Source organism: Rhamphochromis longiceps, linkage group LG16 (genome assembly GCF_057381845.1).
Source record: "Rhamphochromis longiceps isolate RC_006_pf linkage group LG16, R_longiceps_female_GT1.1, whole genome shotgun sequence".
NCBI lineage: Eukaryota > Metazoa > Chordata > Actinopteri > Cichliformes > Cichlidae > Rhamphochromis > Rhamphochromis longiceps.
Window position 1 is genome coordinate 16,630,785 of NC_140572.1, and position 23,918 is coordinate 16,654,702.

Sequence of the window (23,918 nt, forward strand, 5' to 3'; positions counted from 1 at the left end):
TTTGCTTTGTTTTCCTCTTTAATTAAAATAAAACTAATGTACGAATTGAATCATTCTTTTTAAAAAAGTTAGAAATTAAATTCATTATTTCAAATAGTTTGGCTTTCAGAAAATTCAGACTGTGTGCGCACACAGGCCACTTTTAATTCCGGGACTTCTTATTTATCTCCACAGCCCCATTGTCTTAAGGGCCTGACAGCATGATTTCCACGATGCCTTTTCCTCACCGAAAAGAAAAGAGTTGACAGCATGGACATTTAGAGGGGAGATAATGACTAGTTTAGAAAAAGAAAAAAAAAATTGGTGAAGTCATAAAACTTCTCTGACCCATTCCAAACCAGACTAAATCCCAAACTGCGTGTAACTCACTACAAACTGCACCAAGCACCCAGCAGCGTAAAAAGGAGGAAAGGCAAAAGGGTATTTAGCACTTGCAACACCTTTTATTATATTTGTATGCAGTAAAATTCTTATCACAATAAGGAAGAAAACACCTCTTAAAACTTTGAACAAAAGCACATAACGAAACAACTGCCCATGTTTAGCTCGTAATTGTACATATTTATAGTAAAGAAACATTCTTTATAAATACTGTTTCATCTGTAGCAAGTAAATACCATAATTTAATTACAAATGGATAAATATGGCAGCTGATATTTACAAAAGGAAGGGTGTAGTTACAGGAAAGAAAAAAAATCGAACGGCACAACGTTTATTGTCCTCACAATCTTCCAGATAGTGTTTCACAATTCCAATTTGCAAAGCACAAAACATCACAAGTTAAGCCCAGCAAACTAAAATATACATTCACAAGCATAATATTGTGGTCTGTTTGAGTTAAATGTTAACTTTGGCACTCTTTCCAGTTTATAGATGTTTAGTATAGTACAATCAATTTGCCTTAGGATCACAATATTCAACATTATAGTACAATTTTATTGTAATGTGTGCACTAAAAGGTCCAGTTAAGAGAAATAGCTACCATTGAAGGAACATCAACACACCAAAGACAGACGAACTATCACAACCAAATGGAATTTGGGCTTTTAGTGATTATTTACATTATATGAAATACACCTCAAATATTATACATATTTTTCCTCTGTTGGTAATCATCATCTTCCCTGGTAAATCCAAAATAATAAGATTAAAAAATAAAGAAGTGTTCGTGTGCCTCCTGTGTGCACATGTCCCAAAACTCAGTGAAACGAGTGTGTGTTGCTTCATTTCAGCGTAGTCCTAAACATACCATTCACTGAAATTGGAGGACAGGCCACTGTGGTTGGTGGTGTTGTGCACAGCTGAGGCTGGGGAAAGGGTGGTGTTGCTTTGAGTCTCCGTGGTGGGTGACACCAGCCCTGGAGGTGTGGATGATTCGTAACCAGAGCTGGCTGCTGGTGATGAGTCTGACGCTGGTGGAGAGGATTCGTGGACCTAAAAAAAAAAAGAAATAAGAAAAAAGAAAAGAAAAAATACATATTTATTTTCTGATTTACACGTTAAACAAAAAAAACAAAAAAATAACACACCATAAATTCTAAAAACCACCTGGTATTAGACTGTACAAAAATATTTTTAAAAAAAAATAGAAGAACACACACACACTTCCCTCAACGCCTTACTTACCTTCATGTGTTTTCGTAGAGAGCTGGGATGTGTGTAAGACTTGTCGCACATTTTGCAGAGATATGGCTTGTCCGACGTGTGAACGTGCATGTGTTTCTTTCGGTCGCTGCTGTTTGCAAATCTTCTGTCGCATCCCTCAAACTCACACTGGAACGGTTTCTCTCCTGCAAGAAAGAAATAAAGAAAAGAAAAGATGTTTTTGAGACTGCCTCAGGCTGAAGTGTGTAACAACAAGAGCTTGTGCAGAACCAGTCTGTTGTAAAAGTTGAGTGCAGAGTATTGCTGATGCCATCCATTTAAAAAAAAAATGTAAATAAAACGCAGGGTTAAAAGCAACACGTTTAGCCGTAACAATTGTGACAAAGTTTCAAGCGTCTTTTAAAACGAAGTGGGGGTGCTGCAACGTCTTATTTAGCCTAAATAATGCGCATAGTGATTGGAAGGGGGTGGGAGAAAGACGACGAGGCCGTCCTCAGTAGGCCTGCAGAAGGCATATCATTTGCCGGGAGACAATAAAAATCTAATTAGCACGTGGCCAATTTCATGGCACGGCACCGTAATGTATTTCCTAGAAAATAAGTCAAAATGTGAGAGGCTGGTAATGGCCCTGTCTAGCACCTCAACACATATGAGAGAGGCGCATGGGAAAACAAAAGGCATTCCTGGCAGCATTGCTGCTACTGTGCTCGGCTAAATCTACACACAACCCCCGAGCAAACACCAAGTGCAAATCGTTTCAGAGCTAAATACAAATATTTAATAAGGACACAAGGAGAAAAACCTATATGGAAAAGGGTGGGTGGGGTTGAGGAGACGCGAAATACACACATACATACACGCAGAGTATCATGAATGAGCTGATGTGATTTTACTACGAGGCTGGCTGCTCTAGGACGCACGCAACGCGCTCTCTCTATTCCCTTTGACCCATTTCTAAAGTTTAGCCTGAACAATAAAGCTCCCAGAGAGCCAACTAAACTGCTTTCTGTGCGTTTTTAAAGCACCAGAAGAAGAGTTCGAACGGGCCCAGAGTAGCCGTGTAACGAAGAAATGAAGTATCCCCACCATTTTAAACGCATTTGTTCTCTCTTCTCCCCCCCCCCCTCTCCCTCTCTGCCCTGGATGTGATCCTGGAATACTACTTTAGCAGCCTAAAATACCCGCTGGTAATTAGATCTTAATGTGTGTTTGTCTTGGCGAGACACGCATTTACAACAGCGAAATAAATCCTCGGGTACGCTCGGTGACAGCACCCACACCGGGCTTACTATTTAAATAAAACAATTTTATATCAAATAAAGCTTGCGCGATCGTTATTATTTGCATTATTATTTTAATTACCTGTATGCGTCCTCTTGTGTATCTTCAAGTTTTCCGACCGTGCGAAGACCTTCCCGCAGCCAGGGAAGGGGCAGGGGAAAGGCTTTTCTCCAGTGTGCACCCGAATGTGGTTGACCAGTTTGTATTTTGCCTTGAACGGTTTGCTCTCCCGGGAGCAATCCTCCCAGAAGCAGATGTGGTTGGTCTGCTCCGGACCACCGACGTGTTCCACTGAGACGTGAGTGACCAACTCGTGCATGGTGCTAAAAGTTTTATTGCAACACTTTTTGGGGTTGCTGAGCTGCTCGGGGTCGATCCACTTGCAGATGAGCTCCTGCTTGATGCACTGTTGCCTCATGTAACGGAAAAAGGCACCGGGGTGGTGGTGGGCTGCCATGTTCATCCCCATGTTCATATTCATGGAGCCGTACTGGTTGTGGAGCTGCGCGGCCGAATACGGGTCGGTCCTCGGACTGGAAACCTGGTGGTATTGGTCGGAGCGTCCGAAAACTTCGCCGGGTAGTCCAAGCCTCATTTGCCCATTCAGGACGTTCGGGGATCCGTGGGACCCATGCTGGTCGTGGATCCCGGGGAACAGAATGTGGCCTTGAGTGTCTGTGTGGGAGTGATGAAGGGATCCCGCCGTGGGGCCAAAAATAGTGTGTTGGCTACTCGCCGGAGAGGATTCTCCGAAGCCGCGACTACGAAAGAGAAAGTCCCTGGTGGAGTTGAAAGGGGAGCTTGCATACGAGGTGACATGGGCGGCGTGAGCCCCCAGAGCCGCTGCGGGGTAGCCCGGCGCCTGGGTGGTGAAGGCAGAGCTCTGTCCTGGGGAGAGATCATGGTTCAGCTTAAACGCACCCATGTGTGCAGAGTCAACAAAGCTATTTTGTGCCAAACTCAAGTCTCTCTCCTGCATCTCGCTGGCTGAGTGATGCCTGGCAAACGAGCCCACTCCGAGTCCTGGGAACTGGTGACCAGCATCCAGTAGCATTATGTCTTCAAAGCGATTTCTTTTTTTTTTTAAATATAAAACACCAGCACAGAGCTCGAAGCTACAGCAAATTAGTAAAAGAAGAAGACGGAAAAATCAAATCTCGGTGCTGGCACGCGACGATTGAACTTCCAGCCTTGGAAACAACATATCAGGCGTGTTTCAAAGCGCTGCTCCGCTCAAGAGTTGAAAAAAAGAAAAGAAAAGAAAAATGTAAAAAATAAAAAATAAATAAAAGAGGGAATCTCGGCTTATCGAACACTGAATTTACTTCTAGTTTACTTGTGACTTAAAAATCCAAGAGTTTCCTCGTGTCCTCTTCTCTTGACTACGGCAGTTTTTTTGTTTTGTTTTGTTTTTTTGCGTTAAAATTGACTCGAAGAATTAAATAATTATCGTACTAGGTGCCTTCTGCATACAGCAGAGAGACAGTAGCTGGGGCATCTCAAAAAACGCCGTTCCCAAACGCGCACGTATTTATTTCTCTGGCTTTGCCCGTGTTTATCGCGGAGGGTCCCTGTTTCTCCGTGGACTGGCTCTACCTCCTCTTCCGCCCCCTTTAACTGGAGAGCGTTCATTCATTCCTCGCAGTCTCATTGGCCGCCGCGCCTCATCAATCCCAGGTGCCCCTCCAATAGCAGGTAGCGCTTTGGCGACTTAATAGCGCAACGCCATTTTCCACTAATAATTACCGCCTACTTTTAGGAGAAGATTTGGGAGGTGTGCGGGCGAAAGGATCACGACAAGAGAGAGGAGAGCTGTTTTTGTTGTTTATATTCTGAGGGAAGTTGTAGTATGAAGGATACAAACACAGCATTTGATGAGAAATAGTGAAGATTGTAAAAAGTAAGAGTTGACATAATGGATTAAGGTATTGATTAGGTAGTTTTGTAGATGTGACGTAAGTGGTCTGTGTTTTACTGTATCCCTGTTTTTAAAAAGCGCTGATGTTGTATTTAATTTACAGAAACTGACATCAAAAATAAATTGTCAATTAACCACAACGCTATACAGTCATATCATCTCAGTAAAGCCAAAAAAACCATCTATCCATCCTTACCAGAAAAAAATAAATAAAGTTTGAGTCACTTAATTCATGACAGCTGAAAAAGCATGTGTGGCTCCATATGGAGTCCAGTGGTTTTCCACTGGTTGTACAACCACAACTGGGCCTTTAGTGGTTCTCCAGGTCTCACCCGGGCAGCCGTCAGTGGTGGCTGACGGTTTCTTTAGTGGTTGTATATGTCGCTAGTTCTGCTTCGTTGGTGGTTCTCACTTTACCACACCAATTAAGTTACATGTTACAGCGGTGAACTGGGCTAAGGTGAAAGTTAACCCTTAGTGACCTATAAGGTAGAGGTTGTGTTGAACTGTCAGTGACGCATTTTCGGCCATAAAGTAGGATGTGTTGATAGTGACATATGGTGTTTTTGTAAGAAAAAAAGTCGATTTTTTTGCCCCACGTTAGCACAGTAATGTCTACATTGGATTTCTTGTTCTTCTTTCATTTTCCCCCTTTTTGGTGTCCCACGCAGCCAGACAGATAGAAGTCAAATACTCCAAAATACTTCTGTGAATTATTTACTGACACCTTCCCACAACAAACACACACTGAATCTGTAGCCACATAAATACACAGGCCGTGCACCAAAGCTGCTTATTCACATGCAAGTCAAAGGAAGTTTACTTACATTTTCACCCCCCAAAAAAATCCCACAAGCTCTGCGGTTCCGTCACACAACACAGCTTTCTGCCTGTCTCAGCTTCTCCGGTGCACTCTTGACGACAAATAATGGTGAAGACCAGGGAAACGTTTTAAAAACTTTTTTTTTAAATTGTGTCTCCTTGCTCTGAGTGGGACAGGCTGAGCGTTGTATGCCATTCTTCCAAGTCTATTTCAACTCGCACCACAGGAAACGCAGGAGCTGATCCAAGTTCAAAGTCACGTCTGCCGACCCCTATAAGAAGTTCTTTATTTCTCTGAAGAAGAAAAAAACACACAAAAACCTTCCCCAGATAGGGGAAAGGAGAAAGAAAATTTTGAGAAAAAAAATCAATCATCAAGAGGCTGTGGGTTTTCCCTTCTGCCTGGAAAAGAAAAAGCCTCCAACCTATTCAAAATCCCCCACAGACTAGTATTTCAACAGGTTTTAGAAGTACCAATACTCACTATGCTCACACACGTAACAAATAAATCACGTGAAATATTACACACACAATCTACAGTTACAGCTGACAAAAATACAAAAAAAAAAGAAAAGAAAAAGCCATCTGACAGGTTTATAACATTAAACCCAACAATCCCGATCGCGCAAGGGGCGCTCTGCCCGTGTGTTATAATGGATGCCAAAGGCATATTTCTCCTCTCCGTTGTCTGACAGTATCAATATGTTGACACATTGCAAGGTTACTTGTGTGGCTTGCTTGACCTTGTGTTTCATGCATGTTTGACCTCTGACCTGTTAAGACCACATATGTTGCCCTCTTGACTCCTTTTGGTAAAATAACCCTGTTTATGACAAAGCGTCTTTGTTTTAGAGGGAGCGAGAGAGAAAGAGCGAGCGAGAGAGAGAGAATAAGAGAGAGCGAGAGAGCAGTAAGACGCCCCCCTCTTCTGTCTGAGGCATCGACAGCTTTGGGTTATTTGGAAACTATAAGTAAATAAAAATTAACCCATTCCTACACCGATTCAACAAATCCCAAACTCCATTTATTTATTACTTTTTAAAATGTATTTTCTTTTTAATCATTTTATAATAGGATTCATGTTAGAAATGGGGAAACTACGTGCCAGTGACCAGGATATGTAATGTCCTTAAATTGCCACGATCAAAGCAAAATATTTATAGCCAACTAGCAACCAGTGCTTTACCACCAAAGTGAGACATTTGTTTTATGAATTTCTAAGTGTGTAAATTATATTAAACCCAATGTGCTGCTTAATGTGGTGAGCGTAAATCAGGGGCCCTTGGAGAAATCATAAACAATGCACTCACTACTCTCCTGTGTTTTATGGATTTCCAGAAGCTCTCTTTGGAGAAGGGAATAATTTATTTATTTAATAAAGAGCACAGTCGGTACACACACGTGGTCGTGGGTGGATGTTTTTGTGTGTGTGAATTTACAATTCCCATAAAAATACATTTGACACAACAAGCGACAATAATATGGGTGCCTATAACTGCTAATCTTGAAAAGTCTCTTTCTCTCTCACACACACACACACACACACACACACACACACACACACACACACACACACACACACATATATATATATACTTAATGTCACTGCAGCGCCCTATTTGTACGTATGAAAGGTCTTAAAGCAAAACCTTCAGTTGCTGATTATCAAGCTCATAAATCAGTTCAGCAGGGGGGCACGTGCAACAGGACCATAACGTGTAGAGGTTTTCCTCCAACATAATGAAAATCAATTACAAAACTTCAGTGTCCGTGGGGAAGAAAAATGCACTGCTTAATAAATATTTTAGATTCTCCCTATTTTCAAAGTCGGCTTCTTTTTTGTTTAAGGTGTACAATAAAACTCCTGACACAACTAGCTGACATGCTGATTTGCGGTTTGAGGCGAGACATCACAATTCGATTGGAAAGGTGAATTAAGACATATCAGTGATGGATACACGTACTGCTGTCAGCAGGGGTTACACCGTCACGCCATAATCTGTCATATGAAGTAAACTTAAATACAGCTGAAATGTCTGCCAACCTAAGTCATAACCAATATTTTTTTTTTTTTAAAAGCTGGTAAAAAAAAAAAAAAAGAGCTGGTGAAATGAACTGAGGAGAAGGGTGTAAAAATAAATACATTAAAAATAAGTGTTGCCTTTGCAGTTCGCTAAAATAAAACGAAAGGTTAGGCTCTGCTACTCTTGTCCTAGTGTGCTGCTGGACCTTAACACCTCAAGCAAAAAAAAAACAAACCTGGCTTACATTTTCTATTTATAAAATTTTTATTTTTAATAATTATAATAGTTTTTGTAGTTTTTTCCCATCTTTTGTGTGTGGTGGGTGGAGTAAGATGTGTGAACATAAATATATATATTTTTTAATCTTCAACATTAAAATTAAATGACTGCCTGTAAACACAAAGTTATTTCATATTAATCAATATATTGGGGAAATCGGTCATGTGTATATAACACTGAGTACTTAAACAGTTTTATGCATTAATGTTTAATTGTATTTGTGTTTTACTTTAAATTAAGATTTGCATAACTTCCACTTATCAGGAACGTGGGGCGTCCACTCTTGTATTTTGTGACAAATTATACTACGTCTTTGTACGTATGAATAAAAAAAAATAAAAAAAAACAGAACTCACTTCACATTTGAATATTTGTACATATCAATACTTGAAATATTTCACAGCATCCACAAGCGCCCCCCCCCCCCCCCCCCCCCCCCCCAAAAAAAAAAAAAAACAAACCCAAAAAAACAACAAAAACTGTGGATAAACCAAAGCCGGAGTAGACTAAGGTTTGACATGTCACACAAACTGTTATTTTGGTCATCCACATGCACCAGCAGCAGTAAACACAAAGCCGCCCAAACGGATCTGCTGGTAACTTTGAGTACAACTTTTTGGAGTCAACAGCAATAAAGAGAGTGAGGGGGCGGAACCCTGCTGAGCCCCTGCGCTGAACGACAGCCAATCGCTTCGTTCTCCTAACTGCCAGTCACCGAAATCCGTCCAATACCCGCAGTGCCATTTCTAAACTGTATTCCCCACTGTGTCCTCCAACTGTTGTATGTTCTGCCAATCGCTTGAGGACAGAGTGGGAAAAGGAGCAAGCAGAGTTAGAAGCCGGACAAAAGAACTTATAGACCCCTTATATACATATTTTCCTAATGTTTTAGAGAGCGTAGTGTGGTGGGGAAAAAACAGTTGCGGTGAGTGCGGATGGACTTGTCAGTGTAGTTATGGAACCCCCTTTAAGCAAGAGGAATCCGGCGATAAGATTAGCGGATTTGGCAGCGACTCAACCCCTTCCTCATCAGAATATGACAGGCTTCCCGGGGCTAGGGGGGCATCACCCTCTCTCCCACCATGCCCACCTCCACCCTGGGGAGCTGGGCAACGACCCCGGAGTGGCACTCACTCCATTTGGACCAGAGCACATGGCACAGACAAATGCTCTCAAACTTAGCCCATCTCAGCACATTCAGAGCCATCCCGAAGCCCAGACCGCGGCATCTTTCACTTCTGCTCAGACCACAGTTGGTTTCCCCGTGGCTCACCCCCACTCAGGCTACTCAAGCAGCAGGGACTTCATCCTCAGGAGAGAACTCTCAGCCTCTGCTATGCATGCACTTGGCGACCAGCATAGTTCCGCCTCCTCCCCTCATCACCATGGCATGTTCATCTCCCCAACAGGTGCTTATGGGCACACGGAAAGTGGGGCCCATTCACTTTTCACTGGACTTCACGACCAGGCGTCCCCAGGTGCCCACCACCATGCCCTCAACGGGCAGATGCGCCTGGGTATACCGGGGGACATCTATGGCAGGCCAGAGCACTTCGGGCACAGGCCAGAGCACTATGGACCGTCTTCTCTCCACAGCTACAACTCCATGAACCTCAGTGTGAACATCGCTTCTGCTCCTCACGGAGCCGCGGGGGCGTTTTTAAGATACATGCGGCAGCCCATAAAGCAAGAGCTAATCTGCAAATGGATCGACCAGGAGCAAAGTCAAAAAAAGCCCTGCTCTAAAACTTACAGCACCATGCACGAACTAGTTAACCACGTCACGGTGGAGCATGTCGGGGGACCGGAGCAGAGCACCCACGTCTGTTTCTGGGAGGAATGTCCACGAGAAGGAAAAGCTTTCAAAGCGAAGTACAAACTGATAAACCACATCCGAGTTCACACGGGAGAAAAGCCTTTCCCGTGTCCTTTCCCGGGATGTGGGAAAGTGTTCGCGCGATCGGAGAATCTAAAAATTCACAAGAGAACTCACACAGGTCAGTACTTCAAATTGAATAAAGAATACGCACCACAGTCTGAAAAAAACATGGCTTGGTTGCAGAGAATGAGACTATGTCTGAGGCGATCTTGTTTTACTGTTCACACTCGAAACGGACGTATGAAACGATCGTGCGTAATTGCGCGCAGAAGCGAGAAAAAAAAAGACTTTTATTGATTAAAGAATTCGCGTGGTGAGTTACCGTGTTCCATTTTCTTTCTTAAATATAAACTTTTTTTTCCCTTACTCACCAAGACACTCGCAGTAGGCGTGAAAGGATTAGAGCATATGATTTGTAAAACGTGCTTACGTACCTACAGCACAGCGACAGAACACGCGTAAATGTAATTGTCTTTGGGCGTAGGATCCTTACGCAAAAGCACGGTTAATATATTGATGATGAGTGTATGCACATGGCAGATGGCATTTAAACAAAAAACACATGCTTTAGGCTTCGACAGATTTATTGGTAACCTATCGGGGGTGCAAAATATTTACAACTACCTCTCTGAGAGTGCCTTTAGAGAAAGACAGTTTGCTCTCATATTCTGTCTACTAAAGTCTGGCAGAGCTGCTGAGAGATAAAGAAAGTCAATTTTAGCCGAACAACTTCCTTAAATTGTAATGTGTGCTCTTTATGAGAGCTGTTTATGTTTTTTAAATAGACTGAAAGTCAAATTTTGACCAGTAAATAGCCCAGTTTTGGCTTTTTGCCACCAGTATAAATAGGCCTCTTCGCCTAACTGAATTATGTAAAATCCACAGGGGAAATAAATAATTCACTGAAGAAAAAACGTGGAAAACCCTTTGGAAATACTCTAACCAATTATTGTTATGAATATACAGGATGCATTAGACTTCACATTCCATTTGTTGTTGTTTGTTTGTTGTGCGTGACAGGGTTGTATGTATCTTTGTGTGTGCGTGTGTGGGAGAAAGAGACCAGTACGGCACATATAGGTCTCCTGGTGTTTTCCGAACTGCCCCCTTTTCAACTACATACACACATCCCCTGTAAACTAGAGGGGCCTAAAGGCATGTTACACGTGTTCACGCGGGAATATAAAGTGGGTGTGGAGCAGTGGGTGTAATGGACGTTTAGTCTGCGGAGGCATACAGGCTTCTACACTGAACACTTGTATTTATTTAAGGTGGAATGCTGACAAGTTGTGGTATAATAGGTACAGAGCATTCAATTCCAGTTGTTATTCTGACTTATTAAAAAACTACAACAAAAACAAAAGCCATAAAGCTTTAACTTCGTGATGTTATCACTCGTAACAGTATCTGTGTGTTTCATTTCTTCAAGGAGAGAAACCTTTCAAGTGCGAGTTTGACGGCTGTGACCGAAAATTCGCCAACAGCAGCGACCGGAAGAAGCACTCTCACGTCCACACCAGCGACAAGCCTTACTACTGCAAAGTGCGCGGCTGTGACAAATCCTACACACACCCGAGCTCGTTGCGGAAACACATGAAAGTGCACTGCAAGTCCCCTCCGCCCCCTGCCACCAATGTCACCTATATTTCCTCCACAAACCCTCTCGGAGACCCTCTTTCGCCCACTTCTGAACCGCACAGGAACCGCTCCTCGAACCTCTCCCCTCAGGTCACCAACCTCAACGAGTGGTACGTGTGCCAGGGGAGCGGAGGGCCCAACCACCTTCACACCCCCTCCAGCGACGTGCCAACTACAGATTCAGACGACGAGGACTCTTTCAGAAATTCAGACCCGAGGACAATGCTCTGATACCTGGTATACATCCATGGGGACTTTCAAACTTGTCATCTAGTTGACCCGTTAAAGTGTGCATCTGTGTTGTTCCCCCACCCGGTTCACTTGAGATATTGATCAGTAGTGATACTGACTGTCCTAAAAAACAGCAAAATTACATTCAGTGTGGATGCAATGTAGCTTCATCAAACAAGAAAGGATTTTTTTGTCCCCTTTAACCCAGATGACCCCTGACCTTAACCTAACATGTAAATCACAACTGTCCAACAATCAGTTTAAAACGGAGATTTGACATTGAAAGAAAGAACAAAATTTGCTTCCAATTTGAAAGAACCAAAAAAAATTTTTTTTTCTTTGAATCAGGTCGGACTAGAACTAGATTAATGTGTGTGTATTTTTTTCCACGAGATGAATGCAGGATTTAATTAACTGCATAACTCAAGACTCCACTGGTGTGCTGAAATGACATCTTTCACATCCTCTTGCAGTTAATAACTTCACTGCAATCAATCAGTGTCACATTAAAGAGAAGGTACTGCTTGTAGCTCCACAAGTAGAAATAATGAATTTTAAAAAAATCTAGAGGCTAGAGAGGAGGCCTTTTTTCTATTTCAGCTAATCTCTTTAAAATGTGGTACAAACTTTGAAAAAACTAATAAGAAAAAAAAAACAGGAGAGGAGGCAAACATCTGAGTGTCTTAAGGGTTCGCATTTACCTTATCAGATTTATACATGTGTTTGGATTGAATTTTGTAATATTTAAGAACTATTTAAGACTATATTTTATGCAAAATACACAAGTTTAACACTTGTTAAAGAGTCCAGTAAGTCCCTTGAGACCCTAAATGTCTACACTGACAGGCTTTGATCCTGTAGGATTTGTACATATGTAATTGTGCTGATGCTTGTGAATGTTGTGTAGTTTTTAATTACAAGGAAAAAAATGTTGTTTTGTACATTGTAATTTATTTGCTGGTTTCAATGTTGTACTGGAATTACAGAAACACCAAAGAATAATAATATCAGTTTTGGTGATGCATAGTACCCTGCTGATGGTTTTTGTTTTTTTGTTTTTGTTGTTTGTTTGTTTTTTTCAGATTCACCTTTTAACTTTTTGAGTTTATATTTTTTATTTGTGCTCTGTAAAAGAAGAAACATTTACTTGAATAGGCTGTGTAATGTGAAAAGTCCCTCTCCCCCCGCATGCCTTTTGTAGTGATCTGTCTTTCATATTGAGGTGCATGGTGCCATTGGATAATAATGGATGGAGAAAAAGAGAGAGAGATGAATCAGCTATGATTGTGCAGACCTTTGATGTTCAAGAATTAATTTACAATATTAAAAAAAAATCATGCTAAAATTTAATAATAAAAACAGGACATATACAGTAAATAAGTGTCACATTATATCATTAACATGATTTAAGGGTGAGTTTGATTATAAGGGGTCATTTGTTTTGGCCTTAGAAGTTTTTATAGGAGGACTGTGCCTGTACTTCTTCTTGTTATTATTATTATTTTACGCTATGTGATTTAGCAGACGTCTTTCTAACGTGGACTACACACAGTGACTGCAAAACATCAACATCAGTCTCACCTCGAGTGAAAAAGCTGAAGCAGCTCTCTTCACCTGCCTTACTGACGTTTCTATAAAATATCCAGCTCTTCTCAGAAACAGGCCTAACGGGCCAAGGAGGCTGGTACAAACTAATCACTGAGCTAATGGGAAAACTTATAGCCCCCTGATGGCGCTACCTCTGAAAGGCGCGACGGCACAAAGCAGCCGAGGCATGAATCATTCATGGGAAAAATAAAAGATAAAAAGATATCCGACAATAAGCAGAGCCTTGTATAGAGTGTATAAAACAAGCTCCCCCTCTTATTTCCTCCATTAAAACGCGAAATCTCACTTTCAAAGAGTTGCCTGTCCAGTCTATAGAATTAAAATTGACCAACGCCAGTTCTGCACCACTTCAAAGGCTGCAGCCTCTGAGAGGAAGGCTGGCTGCTTTGACAGTCTTCATGGTGCGTTAGGATTTCTATGGCAATTGGGTAGTGAAACGCTCGCATTTGAATATGTCCGTTTAAAAGGGGAGAAAAAAAATGCTAACTGCCACTAAATGAATTATAATCAAAGCATAGGATGTACCCTCTCCAGAAATGTGTGTGCTGTCACAAATATACCTTTGGCAGGTTGGCACCTAAATTCCAGCCAGTCTGTGAGCGTATGTGTGCAACTAGATTCCTGTGATCACAACAAGAAAAATTGTTATCAACTAACACTCGCATATAAAAAAAAAAAGAACAATGAGAAATGATTATGAGATTTAACTGATAATACACCTGACTTGGATCAGCCTGGGAGGATTTGGGGACTGAGGCAATAAAAGGCGCACAAGGGAATCGTCACCGGCGCGTAAAACAACATTAAATGAACCTAATTTTACAGCCAAAGAGGAAATAATAATAATAATAATCACAGCAGCACCGCAAAGCTTTAATACAAGAGCAAGTTTGTATTACACAAGCTTGATCAATTTTACAGCTGCCTTCTCAAGGAAAAAAAAGAAAGAAAAATGGGGGGAGAAAAGAGAACACTTTATCTGCCGCTTCATTCAAACTATACGCACTTGTGGGCCTCTTCTTGTTTTGTGCCTCGACTTTTTTCTTTTTTATATATATAGAAGGGGTAGGGGCCAAGAGAGTAGCGTGCTCTTGTATGTCCTGTTTGGAAACAAATGCTCAATGAATGTTACAAAATAAACACGATGAAAAATAACCAGAGACATTAAAAGGAGGGAGAGTTCATTTAAAAAAGGAGTGAAGCGGTCACCCTTCAGTGAGAAACGCTTTGAAGTAGAACTTATTATCTGAGAAATACTTTTTTGGTTGTCCTAACGACGCTGTTGAATTGGAAAGGCACTCCTTTGTCAACGATTTGTTCTCCTTAAGAGGGATGTCCGTGGAAATCACTTACATGGGCCACCTTAACATACTGCCTGCAAATCAGTAACCGGCAGAGTCAGACATGCAGACGCCACTTGGGAGAGGACAAAGCAAGAAGTCGCAGTGAGAGCGCCGCTGCTTCTCAATCGCGCCCCTTTAAAAGGGGGTTGAACGATAATTTCTCAGACGAGCGTGGAGGCAAAACAAACGCCGTCTTGTCAGAGTTTACAAGCATTATCCATCTCCTGAATACTACCGGCACAATGCTCGCCAAAATTGCATGTGAAGTGATCTTTTTTTTTTTTGGTCACAAAAGTTAAGAGTCTCGACTCAAGACTGCAAGAGATTTGATCCGAGTACCTGCGCCAGAAACTGCAGTGCGCATGGATCACCTTTACGGCAACAGAAAAGTGCTCTTGGGTTTGGGGGGAATAAAGTACAAGAAGAAGGAGAGACAGAAGAGGGAGGATAAAGAAGTTGGGTTTAAAAAAATATTTTTTGATTAACTTTACTTTTAGTTTTGGGGAAGCAGAAATCAGGTGCGGAGACGCAAACGGCACCTCTTCACACTAACCCCCTCTCACCTCCCAGAATTCACATACAGCAGAACAGCAACACCTTGTGATACCTCTGGCCCGTTTTACCATCTCACCTAAAAATAAATAAATCACACTTCCCCCGTTTCCTCAATATGAGAATGAAGACGAGGGTGATAATCGTAAGCCACCACTCCTGTAAATAAGACACGGAATATGGCTAAATAAATCTGACATGTCGAGATTCTGCAGGTATTTCACGTCAAATGGATACCAGTTTATTAAAGTAAGTGCACAGTTCACCTACTCAGCTCAAACAAACGTCCTGATGGGTGGAAATAGTTTTTATTTATTTTCTTTAAATATTTCCTATCAGTAAGAGAATCAACCTTATAAACTAGCAGCCAGTAAAAAGACAGTGATAATAGCGTTACATTATCTGCCAGTTCTTGCTGTGGAGCCAAATGTTAATGGAGACTGATGTTTCTGAATGATGGTGGTAAATTACGAGCAAGTTCATTTTCTCTGCACTTACAGCTTTAAAGAGCGTCTTGCCACAGGATTCCACCTGTTTGTGCGCATAACTTTGTGAGTGGGAACTTTGTTTTTACTGGCTTCATATTTGCAGTGCAGGCATTTTGCCATTTTTCAAAGCTCCCTATCTGGTTACTAGCTAGTTTAAGTTTCATGAGCATGTCAGAAAACAAGGCAGCTCAGTTTCAGTTGCACGGCTCCCGCTTAACTTCCACATTCGCAACTCCAAGGCTGCCTTTAGAGCCGATACCCCCCACCCCCTCCTTTTTTTTCTCTTCTTTTTCCTCCAGCAGAATCAAAGTGCCCCTTTTTCAGTTTGCTCTGCAGCCATTAAGTTTTACACTTTGCACTCCAACCTGCAGGAAAAAATTAGAATTCCAAGTTAAAGGATGCGATTTAAAACATCTGCGTTTTTTTTCTTTTTCTTCTTTTTTTGTTGAGGAGGGGAAATGAATCTTTTTCCAGAAACATGGATTGGGAACGCTTGGAGAAGTGAAAATTCTTCGTCTGCTTTTACACTCGGTGCTCTCGGACTTCTGCATGTCGCTCCTCTTCAGCCCGACATCAACAGCTGTGGTTTCACCTATTAGCCCTGATGTCTTTCCCAAAGGAGTCCGGGACTTTAAACATCTGACAGTGGGCACGCAGGGGGGGTTACTCTACTGACCTGTAGCCTACTTGGTTTTAGTTTCATAGGAACTTCATTAAATCAATTACTGTGAGCACATCATCATGTTTATAGCGTTAATAGCAAAAATATGTTGGTGTTTTTTTCTCCCCATTATAATATTTTGCCTGTTCTACAAAGACATGTAGGAGCTTTGCAGGTTTGGGCGCTTTTATCATTTTATATAAACAGAACCTGAGTGATGAGGAAAATTATTCTTGCTCTGACATTTAGACTAACTTTTTGTTAAGTGGTACCACTAATACAGGCAGAGTGTACACAAGAGCTTGCTCTTCTGTTTCAAAGTCATTTTTAAAAGCTTTCCATGACTTAATTTTAAATGCTTTTTTGGGTCAAAACATATCCAAAAAATGTCCCTCATAAGGACTATATTTTATATATATTACACTAATCGAATTAAGACTAATTATTGTGCTTTCAGCCTAAAAAATATTCTGGAGGGGCACAAGAAAAAGAAACTCAAGCAAAAAAAGCACAAATGAAGTGTAAAAACCTGCTCACAGAACACATTTCTAACAAGTGCCAGGCATCTTTGAAACACAATACACATGTGGATATTTGTAATGTTAGCACTGTGAAATTAAATTTGAAGAGCTAATATAATTCTATGTGAATGAATTGAAACAATTACATGTGGCATATTTTCAAGCCAAATAAATATTTTTTTTTATTCTAATGCTTAAACAAGAAACATTTGTGTATTGTTTTGTTTTAAATGTAAGCTCTACGTTAGTCATCCCTGATGATAAACACTTTGTTCTTTACCTTGTCCTTTAGGAGGTAGATAATCTCTGGGATGAACGATCAGTGCGTCACTGGTAGAGGCATAATTATAACATTTTAACTAAGTCTTTTAGGGACTGGGTTACTTAACTGATTTCCTATGTTGTCACATGTATCATGGGTACTTTGCAGGTGCACTGCTACTCAGAAGAGTGTGATACATCACTCAGAAACTGACATAATATCTGGTGGCTCAGTAACATCTGTGGGGGTAGAGACTTGGTGCTGGTCCAAAGCCCCCATCCCAGGACTGGGAGCCACTCCAAGGCAGTAGGTGAGGAGAGCAAGGTCGTCCACGGACAACCGCATGAGCCAGGCCCTGCTACCTGGCCCTTATATTGCCCACCGGCCAGAAAGTAGAAACTAAAGTGCAGATAAGCGTGAGCATGCTGCCCCAGTAGTCTCTTATTGAATGACAGGGCTTTCCTAAAAGCCTCTAAATGCAGGATGTAGGCTTCATCGTACTTGGAAACTAGGGATGAGAGGGGTGGAGGGAAACAGTGAACTATATGCTCAATCAAAGCGAAGCAGATGGACTTTTTAAGTCAAGGATATTTTGATTCGTGCCCAGGGATGGAACTGCTTACAGGGTACTAGGTATATCTAAAAGAAACAGATTCATATCTGGCACATAAATGAGGGTTGCTTTCAGATATAAAAGCACAATCAAATTAAAAATGTTTTGATTTGAGCTCCAAAGAAAAAAAGTAAAAAAAGAGAAAAGGCATGACACAAGCTCCATAATATAGCCAGTTTATATTCATGCACTGACCTGGGTCAAGTACATGAAGGAGGCCTCTCCATAAAATAGGATTTACGTTCACCACCTGAATCCCTGCTTATCAAATTCAAGTCCATATAATACCCTTCCTTTTCTCACTTTACATATCTTAAAACCCATCTTTGATTGCTAAGAATAATTTCAGAAGCATAGTGCCAGTCCACCAGTTTATTTCATTGCCTTTTATAAAATAAAATAAAAAGGCAATGAAAGCCTCTCTTTTGCTTGTAGTGATTGATATCAGAACCAGATTTGTGGAGAACTATCATGCTTGCAACATCAGAAAGACGGCCCCTGGATGCATCTGGTTTATTGCAGAAAAGGTCAGCATTTAGAGAGTGAAAATCACTCTGTCGCAGCTGGGGAGAGGGAGGACGGGGCATACTTGGAAAGGACAAAAAAACAAAAGAGGGTTATGTCCAGATAAGGAGGAGCAAAGAGAGCTCAAGACACAGTCCTGTCAATAAAGAAAAGACAAGGAGCTATTTGTGCCAACACCAGATAAGAGTGTGACTGGCGCTCTGCCTGCGAACATCTTGCTGTCTTTACATCGCTGAAGCACTATATGTTCATCATGGGCAAACTGGTGAAGTTGGCTACCAATCATCCTTAGCTTCGAGGTCACTGCAGGAGCTCTAATCCAATGTGATAAGGCAGTGTGCTAGCAGTAAAGCTTCGAGTATGGAGGCGCCACTGCTTCCTCAACCATGCAGTGCCAATACCTCCCTCTGACTTCATGGAGATGTCTGCGTGGATCCCAAACATCATAAGCAGCCTGAAAACCCATTCCCTTCTTTTAAACATACTTGGGTTTGGCGGTGACCGATATGGCTCTGAATGAGCAGAAGAAAATGTGGAGTCTTGATGTTTCCAACTGGCCAGGGATAAGCCAGAAAGGAAATATCGCTGGATGGGCAATAAGATTGAGATATGGGGGTCTCAATGTGACCTGGGGATTCAAAGAGATGTGGTTTGGGTCTGCTGAGGCCCCAGATGAGGCTTAAGACATGAACGATTGAATGCCAAGATGACCTATGGCAGTAATGGTGTCCTGACAGATTTCCATCCGCCATACATTTCCCTTACACTTTGTACTTAAGGGCAAGTTTGGTTTTAACGCTGGCTAGAAATCACAACGCTCCACCTCCATCTAAGGACATAAACAGCACTCTTTTACTTGCTGTGAAGACACTGATGACAGCCATAATGTGTCTGCTTGTCCCACAGGACACTTAGCGCGGGACTGTCCCAATCACAAGACTAATTGTATAATTAGGCCAGCTCCACTGGGGACGGGGACCTTTCTGGCCCTTCACAGACATTTGCCATTGTAAATGACAGTATAGCTCACAAACCATCAACGCTTATCCATCTTAGTGACACAGGCCTTGAGAGATGGTGATATTTTATTAACATGACTGATAGTTCACCAAAAGGAAAAAAAGAAGTAAAACATAACCTGTAACTCTCACCTGGGGAATATTTATCACATAACGTGAGGTAATTATGCAGGTGCACTGTTCACTTCTAACAGCTCCAGCACTCGCACATTTCATAGGCATTTGAACGGAATCAGATTGTGAGAAGACCAGCCTGCAAATTATGTATTCATCACTTCAGTGGGGAGGCTGCAGAGTGGTGCTTTTCTATCAGGAGTGTGTTGGTCCTGAGGAGAAATGCAAAGCCAGAATCACCCCCTCCCCTACACATACTACTACTACAGTTCTTATTTCCCTACTACAGCCCCTCCTTAGATTTTCAGCATCACCATGCGCGTCATTATCGTTGTCAAAAGTTGTACACAGAGTATGAACTCTCGGGGATGCGGGGCTGTGGCAGACCCTGCCGGGGGGGAGCTAGAGGGGAGGAGCAGGAGGAGGTGGAGGGTGACGCGCAGGTGTCGGTGCTTCAATTCTGACCGGCCGTGACGAGGTTAAGACACTTTTCTCCATCCAGGAGGGCCCCCATAGGCGCCCTCATTAAGCAGGCCCCTGTAGCACCGAGCGGCGTGAAGAGGCGAGGTCCGACTCCTCACTCTGAAAACCTACCGCTCTCACCTGGCCTCTGTCTGTCTCGTCACACTTCCAATGGGGAGAGCTCCCAATATGAATGATAATAAGCATAATGACGACCATGCAGGTTGCTGGACGGTTGGAGTTGGTTAGGCAAGCGCCAATTTCGCGACGCCGTCTGAGATGTCATTTAAAGCGGCGCAATGCGCTGAGTAATCACTTAAAGAGTAAGCTGCACCGAGTCGCTGGTGGCTTTTTTCTTCTTCTGCAACAGAATGTGCTCAAATGACACTCCGAAATGTTTCTCATTTGTTAATTTGCAGCGCAGTCCCACACCAGCCCTCTCCTGCGTCATTTTATTTATGACGCACGTCGGAAAAGTTAAACAAATGAAGTTTCTTCAAACTTCCCCGCCGCACACTGTGACCGAGATCCAAAGGGCAAGTGGTGCTTCATTAACCGTATCCCCATTTACTTTAGATCCCCCCTGAGTCTCAGAGCGAGCGGATTAATGTCAATTACCTGTCATTTTTGCCACATCCACAATATGTTATACCGGCCTGCTTAGACGAAGCTCCGAATAAAATCCTCAGCAATGCATTCCCGCGACTTTTAAAAGAACGCATTTAATTTGTGGCGAGTTCAGTTCATTTTGAAACTTTGATTTCGTTCATCTGAGTTTTCAATTTTTATGATTATTTATTGTATTTTTGTTAAGAATCGGTGGAAGTTTCTACTCCAGACGTGGCTTAATGAATACTGGGGGAAAAGTAATTAATTCCAGAAGGTGCCGTAAAACCAGTCGTTTATTTGTGTTTGAGGTTTAAGGGGTTGGAGGCGGTGACGAAAAGCCAGGGCTGAATGTTATCTAGTTGTTTTTTCATAACAGACACAGGCCTAATCTGCTTAAACAAAAAAGGGCAAATTAGGCACACTTTAGACGTCGATTAATGTTTCCTAAATCCCAATTAGCGGGCTGTTTGGATTACAAGTTTTTCCCCATTTAGCGAGATAATAAAGAGACTCTAGATGTTTGGAGATTTATTCATTTTGTTTCAATAAACTATTCTTCGCTGACGCAGACGAATAACTGCCACCGACTCAATAAACGTGATTTCCCTTTAAAGACCTAAATTAAAGGGCTGCTATGCATGATGACCGTACCGAACAAAAAGCCACAGGACCGGACAAAGAACACACCATCCAGCTCGAGGACCAATAAGGGGTTTCTTTCACTTTTCAATCACTTCTAGTCGTGCCCGGGATTAAGAGAGGGCTCTTGACTCTCTCTTTCACACAAAACCAAGAGTGCTTGTCAGCAACTCGAAGGGGAAAAAAAGAGGAGAATAATAGTGAGTCCAGGGTTATCGTGTTTAATTGGATTAGATGGTGTCATGTTGAAGTCCGGAGCATGACAAACAAGAGATAGACGGCAACACGACCGGGATAAATACAGCATTATTCCCACTTAACAGTTTTTTTTGTTGTTGTTGTTTTTAATTTTAAAAAGGAGGAGGCGGATAATTTGGTGAAGGCATTTTATTTGCTTTCTTATTTGGATAGAAAATTGCTTATACGTATCCAGTTCCTGAAAAGAGAGCATGTTTTGGCGTCTCTCTATAAAATGAAGTGAAACATGCTGAGGCTAAGAACTGTGGCGCTGGAGAGGTTTATATTGTCGGGACTGTGTTGTCGGGTTTGCGCTGTGCTCATCTATGCGTCAAGCAGCGGCAGCAATAACAAGGTGCGCGCAGCTGTGTGCGCAGGTGCAGGTGCGAGGCCTCCACCTGCTCAAAGAGGAGAGAGGAGTGGGAGGAAGGTCCACATCAGTGCGTGCTTTCCCCCTTCCTCCTCATTTTCTGTTTTTGTCGAGATTGTAAAAATAAATAAATAAAAATAGTGCAAATAATGCCGAATTCACGTCGTTGCGTTTTGCTTTTATGACGCTTTTATAACAGTTCAGTGATTTTTTTTTTTTTAACAAGGCAAAACCCTTGTATTGTTCTCCCATGCAAATTGTGAGCGCAGCAGAGAAACACAACCCTTTTAACGCGCCTTTAAACTTTTATCTCGGAAGGATAAAGTTGTTACAGCCTCTTATTCGTCAGTTATGCTCCATTTTTAACAGGTCCGACTGTCATTTTTGTTGTTGTTGTGCGTTTGTGTTTGTCTGTTCTGCTTCAAACCGTCATGTGTGACTCGACAAATGAAGCCAGTGTGAAGGCGTTTTTATAGAGGATGAGCAGATATTGATATTGCTCAGGTAAACCGAACAAAGGGACGGCGTGTAGAGAGCAGGATCACAGGGTGCGCATCAGTGCCCAACCACAGCAGATATTTTGCCAGGAAAAAAGAAAGAAAGAAAAGATTTTTTTTAAAAAGTTGCAAGGTTGTGAGGAAGCCGTAAATCTTTCTATAAATAAGTTTGTTTTCAACTTTTTTTTAATCGCTGTCAAGTCATAAATATATAATCCATCACACATTTGGAGATGATACCGACTCTTAGAGGCAGGTGTGATATTTGATGTCTGGCCCTCCTCTTTAAAGACCATACACACACACACACACACAGCCCCAATCGCGTAAACTTTCCATCTTGCTGATGCATTCAGGGACATTGCAATAAAACAAACAAAAACCGAGTGGCTTTTTCCCCCTCAAAACTAAGCAGAATCGGTTTCATAGTTTATTCAGGTAAAATAGTCAAATATGGAGGTGATGTCTCATTAAGCTCACAGATGGGATATGAAGAAATACATATATACATTCTGACAGCACACGACAGCCTCCTGTTTGTACGCTTGCTCTAAAACTGCTTTTTGTAATTCATCGGAAATGAAGTCGACTACAAAATAAGGAGCTATTGAAACTCATTATTCAGTAAAGTCAATAGACGAAATAAAAATAGAGATACTAAAATGTGACGACAGATGGACATTTGAGAGGAGGGGGAAATAACTTTTTGAGACTTTTGAGCCTCTATAAGGAGGCTCATTACCATGCCACCCCTCTTCCCTCTCCTCCTCCCGGACACCCGTCCTTACTCCTGGCAACAGCAGACAAAGCGGGCCGATTTTACTGGTCTCCGTCGGGGCGGGCAGCCCCTTTGATCTGAGCCCGTTAAAAAGAAGTGAATCGAGGGGGAAGTTCGAACAAGACAAAGCCTGGAGGAAGGTAAAGTCACCTAGATTTCTTTTTTAAAAAAAAAGCTTACCTTTAAAAATAATAAAATCTGACCATAATTTAACTTTTGAGGGCATCATTCCTAATTTGCTCTGAAGGCAAAAGCAAGCTCTAACCCGTCCAAAGGTTAGATCTCACCAGCCTGACATCTGTTAATAAACTGCACTATCTTCTTTCACTAAATGCAGATGACATTAAACGGACACACCCCGGACATCCAAAAGAACCAAGAGGGCCTTCAGAGGCCTGCGCGGCTTTGGGGGCTTCAGCTCAATAGATACAGTTAAATCCCGCCCATCATCGTCAGGATGGGTCTTTAGCAGGTGGATAGAAACTAGAACAATATTTATACCCGTGAGGAGAATGAAGCGTCGTCATTATTCGGCTTGCATTGGGAAGAAAAAAAGGTCATGAAAATTATATAATTTATGGAATAGTTTTAGACACACTGCATTTTTTAAAAGAAAAGATTTATGGCACAATTTAAAAGTGAGAGGAGACTTGGGGTTTGATATCTCTCCTGATTTCCTCCCACGCCGTCCCATCCTCTCGGACTTCACTCGGTGATGGGGACACTCAGACAAAAGGTCTCCTCAAATGAAGTTAGTAATGGTCCACATGTGCCAGATGAATCACGCAGCACAGACAGGGCCGCGATGAATTTCATTTCATATCATCCAAACGCAATGTTTTTGTTTGTTTTATTGGGGGGGGGGGGGGGGGGGGGGAGCAGACGAAGAAGAGTGGACATGCCCCTGCCATCAGTGGGAGAAATTTAAAAGGTTCCGCCAAGA

At 42.0% G+C, this 23,918-nt stretch overlaps 2 protein-coding genes across 2 annotated transcripts; one reads left to right on the forward strand and one right to left on the reverse strand.

The window, feature by feature from the left end:
* Positions 1-427: 427 nt before the first annotated feature.
* On the reverse strand, positions 428-4,486 carry zic2a (zic family member 2 (odd-paired homolog, Drosophila), a). Its single transcript, XM_085384906.1, has 3 exons — positions 2,968-4,486; positions 1,627-1,790; positions 428-1,434 (listed from the first exon to the last, which is right to left on the reverse strand). The coding sequence occupies exons 1-3, from the start codon at positions 3,938-3,940 to the stop codon at positions 1,240-1,242; spliced, it is 1,332 nt and encodes a 443-aa protein (XP_085241032.1). The 5' UTR covers positions 3,941-4,486; the 3' UTR covers positions 428-1,239.
* Positions 4,487-8,672: 4,186 nt separating this feature from the next.
* On the forward strand, positions 8,673-13,057 carry zic5 (Zic family zinc finger 5). Its single transcript, XM_085384646.1, has 2 exons — positions 8,673-9,926; positions 11,238-13,057. Exons 1-2 carry the CDS (start codon positions 8,885-8,887, stop codon positions 11,675-11,677), a joined length of 1,482 nt encoding a protein of 493 aa, XP_085240772.1. The 5' UTR covers positions 8,673-8,884; the 3' UTR covers positions 11,678-13,057.
* Positions 13,058-23,918: the final 10,861 nt, after the last annotated feature.

Coding starts and splice junctions, on each gene's coding strand:
- zic2a (XM_085384906.1), bottom strand. CDS start 3,940: ATGCTACTGGATGCTGGTCACCAGTTCCCAGGACTCGGAGTGGGCTCG. Junction 1,791..2,967: donor ACACAAGAGGACGCATACAG/GTAATTAAAATA, acceptor TCTTTCTTGCAG/GAGAGAAACCGTTCCAGTGT. Junction 1,435..1,626: donor CTCTACGAAAACACATGAAG/GTAAGTAAGGCG, acceptor TTTTTTTTTTAG/GTCCACGAATCCTCTCCACC.
- zic5 (XM_085384646.1), top strand. CDS start 8,885: ATGGAACCCCCTTTAAGCAAGAGGAATCCGGCGATAAGATTAGCGGAT. Junction 9,927..11,237: donor TCACAAGAGAACTCACACAG/GTCAGTACTTCA, acceptor CATTTCTTCAAG/GAGAGAAACCTTTCAAGTGC.